The sequence below is a fragment of the Mustela lutreola genome, chromosome 9, assembly GCF_030435805.1.
Source record: "Mustela lutreola isolate mMusLut2 chromosome 9, mMusLut2.pri, whole genome shotgun sequence".
In the NCBI taxonomy this organism is placed as follows: Eukaryota; Metazoa; Chordata; class Mammalia; order Carnivora; family Mustelidae; genus Mustela; species Mustela lutreola.
In genome coordinates, this window is record NC_081298.1 from 121,867,418 (window position 1) to 121,879,480 (window position 12,063).

General features: G+C 49.5%; 1 protein-coding gene across 2 annotated transcripts in view; it reads right to left on the reverse strand.

The window, feature by feature from the left end:
* Positions 1–488: 488 nt before the first annotated feature.
* LBH (LBH regulator of WNT signaling pathway) overlaps positions 489–12,063 on the reverse strand; it is a 31,430-nt gene continuing 19,855 nt past the window's right edge. For both annotated transcript variants that reach the window (XM_059188704.1, XM_059188703.1), the window contains one exon: positions 489–2,380. In XM_059188704.1, the coding sequence (XP_059044687.1) occupies positions 2,192–2,380 (189 nt within the window). In that variant the 3' untranslated portion in view covers positions 489–2,191. The remainder of the gene's footprint in view (positions 2,381–12,063) is intronic.

The window sequence follows — 12,063 nt, forward strand, 5'->3', positions numbered from 1 at the left end:
TTTTTATATGATCAGTTAGAAATACACACAAGTTACTTAAAAAAAAAGAGGCCAGACAGGAGCTCAGCCACTTGTCCAGGAGTGGCTGGGTCCCTCCCACAGGCTCGCTGCTGCAGGTCCGGACTCGAGCTGTCAGCCCCCCGCCTGCTCGGACTCCAAAGGGTCATACGAAGGTGTCTAGCGACCGACAAAATAACAAGTCACCCCCATAAACACACATATACACGAAGTAGATTTGTTATGCAGTTTACAAGCACGTTCCCATCACACGGCAAGACCAGGACAGATGAAAGGGACACAGAAACACAGGATTTTAAAAGGCAAGAGTCCATCCACGAAGGGAGGCAGGTGCAGAAGAAATGCTGCTGCGAGGGCATGAGCAAGGAGGGAGGAGTCTGCGCAGCCAGAACAGGACCAGCGGGAGCAGGGAGAGACACCCAGGCGGAGCAGGCTGCAGGCCTCTCCCAGCCCCAAGGAGCTGGAAGAAGTTATTGCCATCGGTGTGTGTAACACAAGCAAACAACACGGGTGGGAGGGGGGCGGGGAGGGGCGAGCGTCAGCTTCCCAGAACCAAATCCTGCCGCGATGTCAATCACACACCCTCCTCCTGCCCCAGATCCCCCCAACCACACCAACCTTGAGGTATTAAATACAGCTCTATACACAAGTCCCAAACTGGGGTCAACCCAGACCCACGGGAGAGCTGCCAGCGTGCCTCCGTGGGCCCAGTTCAGCCTCCGGGAGGCTCTGGAGCTCAGCTCTCAGCTGCACACTCGTGCTGAAAGCTAGAGAAGGTTCCAAGAGTGTGTCCTGCAACCGGCTGCTCCAGATGGTTCTTAACTATAAGAAGCTATAAGTCCAAGGCTAGCTTTCTCGTGCAGCTGTGCCCTTGCAGGGGACAAGTGAGGGGCGGAGAGGGATGCGGACCAATGCTCAGTGCTCCCTGACCATGCTGTCCATCTACCTACGTCCAGAGCACAAGGAGAAACCAGGGGGATCTCATGACCCCTTCAGTTTCACACTCAGTCCCCAGGCTGCTGCATGAGAGCCCTGTTACCCCCATCAGATAATTCCCAGATCTAGGACCTCCCTTAAAGCTCAGCTTCCCAACAAGAAACAGAAAGAGTCTCCACTTCTCTCCCCTCAGCTCCCACCAGAAAAAGGGACCGGGAGCCCATGCGGGGGTAGGCACCACCGCAGGGCAGGCTGGGAGTCGCCTCCGCCTGACTGCTCGGCCCAGGGGCTACAGAGATGGTGCTAAGGAGAAGGAGGGCCGGCCTGGTAGAGCCAGGGCTCTGTGCCTCTGCTCGGAACAGAGCAAGCCTGGGGGAGCAGGGGGGAGGGGTCTTCGTGTCCAGCGTCCACCTCGGTGTCCCGACCAGAGTGGGAAGTGCTCCCGTTCCTCCTAAAGGGCTGGGGGAGGGCGAAAGAATAAATCAGGAGAGAGAAGCTCAAGAGTGCTGCCTCTTAAGAAACCTCCAGAACCTGCCACAGCTGGAGCAGAGGCTGGAGGAGGAGCAGGGAGTCCCCCTTTCCCACGCTTGCCTCCGGCCGGCTTTGCAGACACCGGTTTCTGCGGCTCTTCTTTCCCAGCCTCCCGTGAACAGACCAACATAGCTGACATAAAAGCAAAGGCTGGTGGTGGGCAGAGCTGGAGAGAGTGAGGAACGCGTTGTTTTCGGATACCCCAGCAGCCGCTGGCGGGCAACTTCCCAGAGGCCCTCCTCTGCTCAAGGCTTCCTTTCAAACGGGTATTTTATCTTCCGTCTCCTGTCTCCCATGGGTTCTCTTAACCTGAATGTTTCTTACGGGCGATGCACAACTCCCTACCCCCCTCCCCAGCCCCCCAGGGCCCCCTGGAATCCCGCGCTGCTAGCCTGCGCCGGTTCAGATACCCATCTCAAAGACGCACCACCTCCCACCCCCACCCACCCACCCCTGCTCTAAGCGGCTTCCTTTCTCAGAAGGCCTTGCAAATGGTCGCAGAGGGCTCCACTGCCCAGCACGTTTCAAAAAAAGAAAAGAAAAGAAAAGAAAACCAACTCGGTGATTTGCAGGTGCAAAACGGAAGCCATCATTTGACATTTTCAGAACGACTGTGGCTCACTCCCTTCTTCCATCACAATGGGAAAGAACACAGTTCAGGGACAGATGCCGTCTGGTGTGGCCCCCGAGGGAGTCGACAGGGACTCTATTGCTCCTTGTTGTCTTTCTCTGTCTCTTCACAGTTGTCCGGCTCATCCTCCTGGACCAAGAACTCCTCGGGGGGCCACCGGAGCTCCCCGCTCTCCACCTCGCCCTCCGTGGGCTCCACCACGATGGACGGCAGACGGTCCTTGAGCTTGCAGCAGCGGTCAAAGTCCGACGGGTCGGGGAAGATCTAAAAGAAAAGCAGAGCGAGTCCCCATCACCTACAGTCCCCGAAAAGAGAAATCCCGTTCCTCTGTTGCACACACACGGGGAGGACTGAGCGGGAGCCAGGGAACACACACTTTCTGGGGCCCAGGAAACCATCCCCCAGCAGACTTTAATCCTGAAGCTGCAAGTTTCCAGAGCAGTGCCCCCAAATCTGTGGGGTGGCTCTGTTCGTAGCTTTTCTTGTCTTTTACTTGCAGATAAAAGAACTTAAAATCACGTCAACCATAGTACGCCGCACCTGCCTGCAGCCAGCACGTGACCCTGGCAGCCAAAAGCATGGCCACAAGTACCTTAGCACTGGCGCCCCCCACTCCCCAGGGTGACCATCAGTGACTAGGAGGAGCCAGTTTCCAGGTGCTCTACATACATCGTTGTGAACCAGTACAGTCGTGCTGAAAACACCTGTTCCTAATACTCTCTTAAAGACTCTCGGGTTTGAAGAAGGAGGTGGCCCAAACCATACAGCCTGGAAATGAGTGGTAGAGGAATGGATTCAAACCCAGGTCCGTCGGAGCCCCGTGCACATGGCCTGCTAACACCCCGCCCCTCACACAGATGGGTCCTGATCTTGCTGCAACTCTTAAGTCAAGGCCAAATCAGGGTTGATCAGGGACATGTGCTTGCATAGCCGCAGTCACAGTGAAGCCATGAACAGAATTTTTCAGCTGTGAACAGCTCTTGGCTCCTTGGCAGTTCTACCCCTGGAAGTCTTTTCAGAGTCCCGTCAGCGAGACTGTTTTTGTTTTTTTTTTTTTTAACACCTACTGTGTGTCCCGCCCAGCGCTGGGAGAAACCCCGCACCAGGCCATAAAATCAAGGGCCATGAGGGGCTCTGCGGATTCCCTGCATACACACTGCCCTGTGACTGCAGCTGACCCAATTCTTGGCCCAGCAGCTTAAATACTTAATCCGATGGGCTGCTGGTCCCTTGCCATCCACAGCCCTCGGTGACAGACCCAAGAGCGGGAGAGAGGAGCCTCTGTCTGTCTGTCTGGGACACTGAGGCTCACAGGACACAGACATTGAGAGCCACGTGGCACCTTCAAGGCCATCTCTTCCAATGTCTCCATTTGGTAGATGAGGAAACCAATGGCCAGAGGGGACAGGAGGTTTGCTCAAGGTCACACAGCCTGTTAATGTCAAAAGAAAGGAAAGCAAAGTCGGGAGTGGGGGGAGACAACATTTGCAAGTGAGCCTGGGCATTGCCTGAACAAGGCCACGATCAAGACAGGCCCCCAGCAATGGGCAAGTGTCCTGTATTCTCAGGAGGGAGAAGGAATGTCTCCTACAAACTCAGGCCTTCGCAGCTCCTGTGGTGCCCGATCTCCCTGCACCCCAGCCCCGAGCAGTGCTGGCTCAGCCACAGACCACGTCACAGGCCATGTCACAGGCCACATGGGGCTTTCGGGAGTCACGGGCCTCAACAAACCTCCCCAATCCCTGTGGACAAGTGATTATTAACCATTTATCCAATAAAGCCCTATTGCTGGGATTAAGCCTTAAGCCAGCTGCACAACCCAGCATCATTAAAGACTTAACAGGCTCATAAAAAGTATGGTAATGGCAGCCGGGAGGAAAATGAACCAGAGGAGGGGCTAGACGAGTTGGGGCAAAAGTAGACCCCCACTCCAACCTTTCTCTTCCTGATGCAGCCGACCTCCTGGTTCTGCCCTGGATCTATGCTGGGCACACATATCTGATGCGCTGAGCAGGGAGAGGGTCAAGTCGTCTATTTGGCCTGTCCTCACTGCTCCTCACTGGACCTGGAGCCCCTCCATGGGGGTGAAACACAGGTACCCTCCACGCACGAGCTTTGGGAGTGAGGAAGGGGAAACCCAGCAAGGGGAAAGCACACTACAGTTTGCAAAGCTCTTTCAGACCTCACCTCACATAGGCCTGACCACACCTGAGAAGCAGTGAGATCCTGGGCTCTGAGGGAAACATGGAAGGGCCAGGATTCAAACCTAGATCTGCTGTTTTCAGGGCCTCGGCCTTTTGAAAAGTGAATGGATGCCCATTTTACAGATTGAAAACTGACCAGGGAGAGTGGGCAAGACTTGGCGTCAACTGCCGTCCAGCTCAGGTGCCAGGATGACCTCTGGGCAGCTCAGCCTAAAAGATGTGCTTCCTGGTCTAGAAGATAAGATTCCTGGTCTAGAGAGTTGTTCTAAATCTTCCAGACCTGCAAAAGAGCTATGAAATGTCAAAAGGAGTTGGGACACCTGGCTCAGCGCAGACCTTGGCCCCTGCCTCTACCCTCTGACCTACCTGCCTCTACCCTCTGACCCACCTGTGACGTCCCAACAACCGGATTCTAACTATGATCACCCGAGCCAAGGAAGAGCAAAAGGGACAAGACACAGGGAGACCAGCTGTAGGAAGATGAGAAGCATGGTGGGAGTGGAGAGCGTGTAATTTTGTTTCAGGCTGGGAATAGGTCTTTAACTAAAATTAGGGGGTTAGAATGTTAAAAAGATGATGGTGCTGACAGAAGAGAAGCCAGGCACATTTGTTGGGCAGAAGCTCAACCTTCACAATAATCCTATTAAGTATTTAGTAGTGTGAGCCCTATTCTACAGAAGGGAAAACTGAAGCACAGAGAAAGCAAGCAACTTATTCAAGGCCACACAGCTAGGAAGTGGCTGAATGGGGACCTGCCCTCAGACCTGCAGGACTTCAGATGAGGTGCTCATTGGATAACACACTGCGTAGAGCCACAGACCCCAGGTCCTCACTGTGTCCTTGACATCACTTCCATAACCCCAGTCAAGTCCTCTCAACCGCCCGTGACTCAGTTTCTCCTTTTGAAAAGCAAAGCGACCTTCGCGTCTCACCAGATGGGTACAAATTCTTGGCAGACACAGAGATGAGAAAATGCTTTGAGGACATATGCTGAATTAAAATCGGAATGTCCTCTTTGGAGCTGTATCAACAAGATGACAGTAAGTATGCATTCAGTAAGCAAGAGGTGGCAATTCTCACATGGTAATTAAAATAACTCCAAACAATGCCTTCCCTACCAGGAGCTGCACAATTAAGTCTCTTAAGTCCTTGGGGGGAAGGCTGGGCATTGAATTTCTGATACTGCTCAGTTGCCAGAGAACTTTGCTCCCTGAATTGCTCAAAGCAGGTGCCGTTAAAAAACAAACAAACAAACAAACAACTCTTTTTTTTCTTGACAAAGTCTGCTCCCTGAATTTTAAAAAAAGCACTCTAATATTCTCACCTTTCCATCAACGATTTTAATTTTGTATCCAATAATACCAATTGATGCCTCTGAAAACTGGAGCTCTCTCCCAAGACAAACAACACGCACCCGGAACCGATCAGCTTCTCATTTCCTCCCGTGCAGACAGAAAGCCTTGCAAAGTGTGGCTGAGTATTCTGCCGGCACAATCTTATCTCCAACAGCTGCTTAAGAGGCTGACCCTAAGGAGGTTGAGATTTTTCCACTAAGTCATGCTTTTTAATCATCTAGGCAGCAGAAAAATGAGAGGTTGCAACTGCAGTGTGACGGGGTGGAAAAAAGGACTCAAGTCAGACTTGCCAAGCACATGACAGGTAGGGCTGGGGCGCCAGGCCAGCCTGGCGTGCTTTCTGCCTGCAGGAGCTGGCAGGGAGTAACGAACTGCCCCCGGTCCAAAGAGACACTGCTTCTGGTTAAACCTCTCACTCCAATGTGCCCCTTCTCTCTACAGTGGGGAAGGGCAAGCAAAAAATAAATAAATAAATAAAAGAAGAAGAAGGAAAAAAAAAAGAATCCTTTTCCCCTCCCTCTGCAGCCAAGACTCCCCTCCAAGAGGTCCAGAAAGGAAGTGGAGAGGCTCTGAGAAGCATTTTCCACCCTAACCCCCACCGAGGGCAGGGCAGGTCTGGAAGCATCCATCCCCAGCTGTGGTTTTCTCAGCCTACCCTGCCCTCCTTCTGCCAACACTGGATTCCACATCCAGCCACCCAGCTGTCCTATGCGGCTGCCAGGGCTGAGGGCTTGGATGAAACTCATGGACGCCCAGTTCCTTCCTTTACAAAGGGAGTGAAGTCTCAAAGATCCTACACACCGTTCTGGCTGGGTCCTGCGTGACCCACTGCGTGGAGACGGCAGGCACGCAAACATGGCGCTCGGGAATCTTACAGAGGACATGTCTTCGGAGGCATCCTTGGCCAGGGGGGCCTCTAACCCCAACAGGCCCTGACATTTTGGGAACTCACATGGGTTCATTTGAAAGGTCAAGGGAGCTTTAGGACCTTCCATGAGAGAGAGATGGTCCATGAGATGGAACTGCGGCTGCCAATATACTGGCATTTCTGGCTGTGTGGGTTAGAGCCGTCCACTAGAACTTTCTATGACAGTGGAAATGTTCTTTAGCTGCACAAGCAGTAGCCAGTGGCCACAGATGGCTACTGAGCACTTGAAACAACAAGATAAACTGTTAATTTTTTCTCTAACTTGTATTAATATAAATTTATCTGATATACGTAAATACAAAATAAATTTAAGTGTAAATAGTTGCGTGTGGCCAGTGGCCGCTGCATTGGTCGGTGCAAACATAAACAGTTAAATATGAGGACCATGAAAAGAGAGTTGTCCAGAAAAACCGTCAGGAGGTTTGGTCAATGGGCCCTCATGGGCAGAGCCTCATGGCAGAAAAAAGTCGAGCTGGGGGGGGTGGTGAGGAATTAGTCAGAAACCTTTTTGCTTAAGTGTAAGAGCTGCTGGTCAGTCAGCTCCTATTTCACCCGTGGAGGGGGAATTGAAAGGTAATAGCAGATCTTCAAAGGCCTGAAATTTGGGGGCCTAGCTATCAACTGTCTGCCTCTAAGCCAGGTGACCTAACCCTCACTGCTTCTGCGGTGGGGAGAGAAGAGAGATGTCTGGCACCTGGGATGGAAAATGTGAGCAATTCTGGTTGAAGCGGCCCTCCCCTGAGTGCACATATCCCTCAGCCATCATCCCTGACAAACAACTCGAGCTGGCCACAAACTGGGCGGAGTGCTCAGCAAAGAGCTGAGAGATGCTAATAGGGAAAGCGGACACCAGCGGGAGCAGGAGATGAAAGGTGGCAAACTGGACACACAAAGGGCTCATTACCAGCTCTGCAAGCTGAGACCTCTGGAGCGTGGGCAGCTCGCTCCTCTTTGCCGGGCTCCAACAGAGGGATGAGGTGTACTGGGGTAGGGTAGAGAGAGGAGATGGGGCAGAGGGCCTGAGGTGGATAACCAGGCAGTCCCCAAGGCACTGGGAGGGACCTGCCTCGAACACAAAACCATGCAGTGAGCCTCTCCCCTCTCTGATCCCAGAGGGGGAATAATCAACCTCAAGCCTGTGATGGAAACTTGCCACGCCCACTGGTGGTAGACCAGGAGTCTGAAAGATTGGGCTTTAACTTTGCCCCCATGTCTTCTTTATTATCTCTGTGACCTTGGTCCAGTTATTGTAACTTCTCTGAGCTTCAGTAGCCTCCTGAGTGAAACAAGGAAGGGATTTCTACTTTATAGGATTGATTACACGTTCCTGCATGTTGAGTCCCAGCATAGGACCCAAAGGCTCGAAGCTGCGGTGGCCCATTTCCCTCCTGTCTTCATCTACAGGTTGGGATTAATGTTAATTCCCAACTCATAGGGCTTCGGAGAGGATCCAACATAGGTATGTGTGAACATGTTCTGTAAACTTTAAATTCTTAATGATGGCTCTCATTAAGTAACACTGGGGTCCCCAAGGAGAGTTAGAGTGAGGTCCCAATGGCTTGGACCAGGAGCAAGTAAGCAGCACTCCTGGGCTTGGGGTCAACAATTCTAGATCAGGTCCTTTGGAGAAATGTATTAGACTTCATTCACTTCTCTCCTGGTGTTTCTGTTTTTCCAGGGCATGGGTTAGGCCAAGCGGAACAAAAAGCACTGTCTTGTCCAGATCCTGGTCTTCCGTAGAAGCCCCTGTGGCTAGCAATCTTTCCCTTGTGCACCTCCACACCCCCGCCCCCCTCTCAGCCCACTCCAGCAGTCGACTGCCCGGGCCATCAGACCCCTCCTGCCGCTCAGCTTCCCAAAGTCTGGGTTTCTTATTTTTCCTGCAGAACAACAATGGATTGGCCATGTGTGTTTATTCCTTCCTAGGAGTGGCTGGTTTCTAACAATGGGCAGATCTCCACCAGCATCCTGCTCTGCCAAGGGAGCAGTGAATCCAAACAAAAGTCACCCTGCTGTTTGTCCCCTAACAACATGTGAAGGCAAGGAATATATGTATGTTCTTCGAAATACTTGCCTCCTGCTATTTTACCATCATCACCACCATCATCACTATTTGCATTTTACTGACTTTTCAAAGTGCAATGTGGTTAGTAAGAACAGAAAGAACCAGAGAAAACAGCAGAGGGGCTCCTAACTGGATTCAGGGAGGAAGAACAGTCTCATCTCCAGTCGGATGCAAGTCACCTCATTTCCCATCCCTGATGCTCTCGCTCTGCTCAAATCCCTCTGGTCTGGGGCTTTGGAACATCCACCCTACTCTCTCCTACCCTTCTCTGGTGTCTCTAATCCTATGAGGAGACTTGAGGAAAGATTTCAGGCTTTGTAACAACTGTGGGTTCTCCTTCCTTTGGATTAGAGATGCTTAAGCCTCCAGCCCTGAAACTTAAAAGAAAAGGAAATCCTCCAGATAAACACCATCCTTCATAAACATCTCTCAAACACACACCCATCCTGCAGGTCAAGAGTTCCAAATTCCAATTAATTAGCACTAATTGCTACTGATAACTCTGGGCCCAGTGAGCTGATGGGGATTTTGGAAGGTTAAAGAACATTTCTCAAAGCTCTCCAGAGCAGCAAGAGAAAGAGCGCCATTATCCGGCATAGATGATTTCAAATACCCACATCCTATTGACTATATTATCATTGCCCTTTAGAAAAAGACATGCCTCCCAATCACCTCTGGGCCCCTAGGGATGACAGATCCCTTTCTCCATCCTCCTCCATTAATACTGGCCAAATGTCCCAAAGCATACCTCCTCTCATTCAGAAAGCCCAAAATGGCAAAGCTACCATTTCCAACCATTCTCTCATTCTTGGTTTTGGAGACAAAAATCTTGAATGTTTGGCCTAGTCCCACAGACCTCCCGTCATTGTCTGGATTCCCCTTCCTGACCCCTAACCACTTGACTTCCAAACACGTCCCTGCATGGAAACAGCCCCTTCAAGTCTCTGAGGACTTCTTTACAGTCCTGCCCCATGGCCTTTGCCTGGCTTTCACTCAACACCACCTCTGCAGCACCCCACCAGGCCATTCAGCCTGCTTCAGGCTTCACGGTCTCTCCTGATTCATATGCCCCTGCCCTGGCTCATCTACCTTTATCTTACCTAGACAAATGCCCTCCCTAGACTAGGTGTCATCCTAGGCTTCTCTTCAGACTCTGCTTCCTGGCTTCACCTGTCCATCACAGGCAGAGGATTTCCCAATCTACAGCTGCACTTCCCTCCTCCCACCTTCCATGAAACATCTCCACTTAGATAACATACATCATCTCCAACTCACTTGTCCCAAAGTGGGGTCATCAGCTAATGGACCCATCTTCCTTTAAGTTAAAAACTTTTTTTTTTTCTTCCCAAACAGGAAGCCTTGCTTGATAGTAGGCGCTATAAGAGAGGTCTGGAGATTTTACTTGGTCAGAACTGCAGTACTGATGCTACAACACTGAAACGAACAAGGCTGTACTCCTAGAAGCTGTCTATACTAGCAAGGAGGCAATGGCCCTGTTGTCCTCTGATCAGACCTATTCTTTCTGTTCAGTCTAGAGCAGTGGTTCTCAAAGCTCAGATCCCAAGCTCCTTTCCTGGAAGGAGTGTCCACAGAGTTAAAATACTTTCTTTCTTTCTTTTTTTTTTTTAGATTTTATTTATTTATTTGATAGAGATCACAAGTAGGCAGAAAGGCAGGCAGAGAGGGAGAAAGGAGGAAGCAGGCTCGCCGCTGAGCAGAGAGCCTAATGCGGGGCTCGATCCCAGGACCCTGAGATCATGACCTGAGCTGAAGGCAGAGGCTTTAACCCACTGAGCCACCCAGGCACCCCTAAAATACTTTCTTAATAGTACAAAGATGTCATTTGCCTTTCTCCCTGTGTTGACCCTGGCACTAATGGCATACAAAACACTGGGGGGTGAAATTGCTGACACCTTGGCAGAATTAATGAATGCAGCAGCAGCAAACTGTACCTGTAGTCATTATAGTCTTTACCACCTCCAACTCACAATAAAAAAAAAAAAAAAAGAAAAAAAGAAAAGAGAAAAGGAAAAAAGAAAAGAAAAAAAGACCTAATATCCTTGATAAAGCAGTCAAAATGAATTTTCATTAAATAATGCCTCTTAAGTACATGTTATTTTAGTACTGTATGTGATAAAATGGAAAGCCAGCAGCAGACAGCACTCTGCTGCATCCCAAAGTACAACAGTCATCTCAAGAAAAAGCACTCATGTGATGCAGTTACCAGCTCAACTAGCCACTTCCCCCATGGAACACTGTGTCTACTTGAAAACATGACTGCCCAATAAACCATGGTTGTTTTGACTTGGGTATTCGGGGGACATGTCCTCAAAAGTGAGCAAAATAAGCACATCACTTTGTGGAAAATGACTAACAATATTTGGTCCCAATGATAAAAAATCAAGCTTTCAAGCATAAATCGTATCAGCCACTGTAAACATGTCTGTTCCCTAATACTTGAAGGTTTTTTGATGAGACCGGTAAAGACATGCATAAATGTGACTTTCTGATGTTTTAGGATGCAATGTGTCCATATTTGGAAGCTCTGTCTTACTCATCGAACAGGTATTTTCCAAATGATCAACACATCACATTACAAAACCAAAAGTGGAGAAAGGACCCATTCAAAGTGTCAGACAGACTGCTGCTGGATTTGAATGGAAGAGTACAAAAACCTCACTGATAAGGTTTCAGATTCCACGTTGCTGCTAGCCTTTCAGAAACCACCACTTGTTGAATTTTCATGAAACAGCAAAGAAAAAATACCTGAATAAGGCTATGAAGATATTTCTTCCTTTTCTTAACTTTTCTAACAGATCTTGCATGGCCCAGATTGTCTTCATTTACTTCAACCAACACGTATGGCAACAAATTGAATGCAGAAGCAGGTATGAGAGTCTAGCCATTTTCTATTAAGCCAGACATTAAACAGATTTGCCAAAAAAAATATGTGAAACAATGCCTTTCTTCTCACTAAACTTTGGTCTGGGTTTGGTTTTTAAAAACATAATTATCTTTATTAAAAACCGTTATTTATATTAACATGTAATGGTTTTACTGCTATTTTAAAGGGATTAAAACATGAAAATTTTAAACATTCTGTTTTAATATCAAAAGACAGAGCCCACATAAACAAAGAACTCTGGGGGTCCTAAATAATTTTTAAGAATGTGAAAGGGGCTGAGATCAAAACATTTGAGAACTGCTGGCCTAGAGAAAAAAACACCCTCCAGAGGATGACCACATTAAGTCAAGGTTGAAGGAAGAAGGTATGTTTTAAAACTGGAGAAGACTGGAGAGGAACACAAAGTTGCCTTCAAACAGCTAGAAGGCTGACATGAAGAAAAGAGCAGATTTCTTTCTAACTCCAGTGGGTGGAGCTAGGATCAGGACGG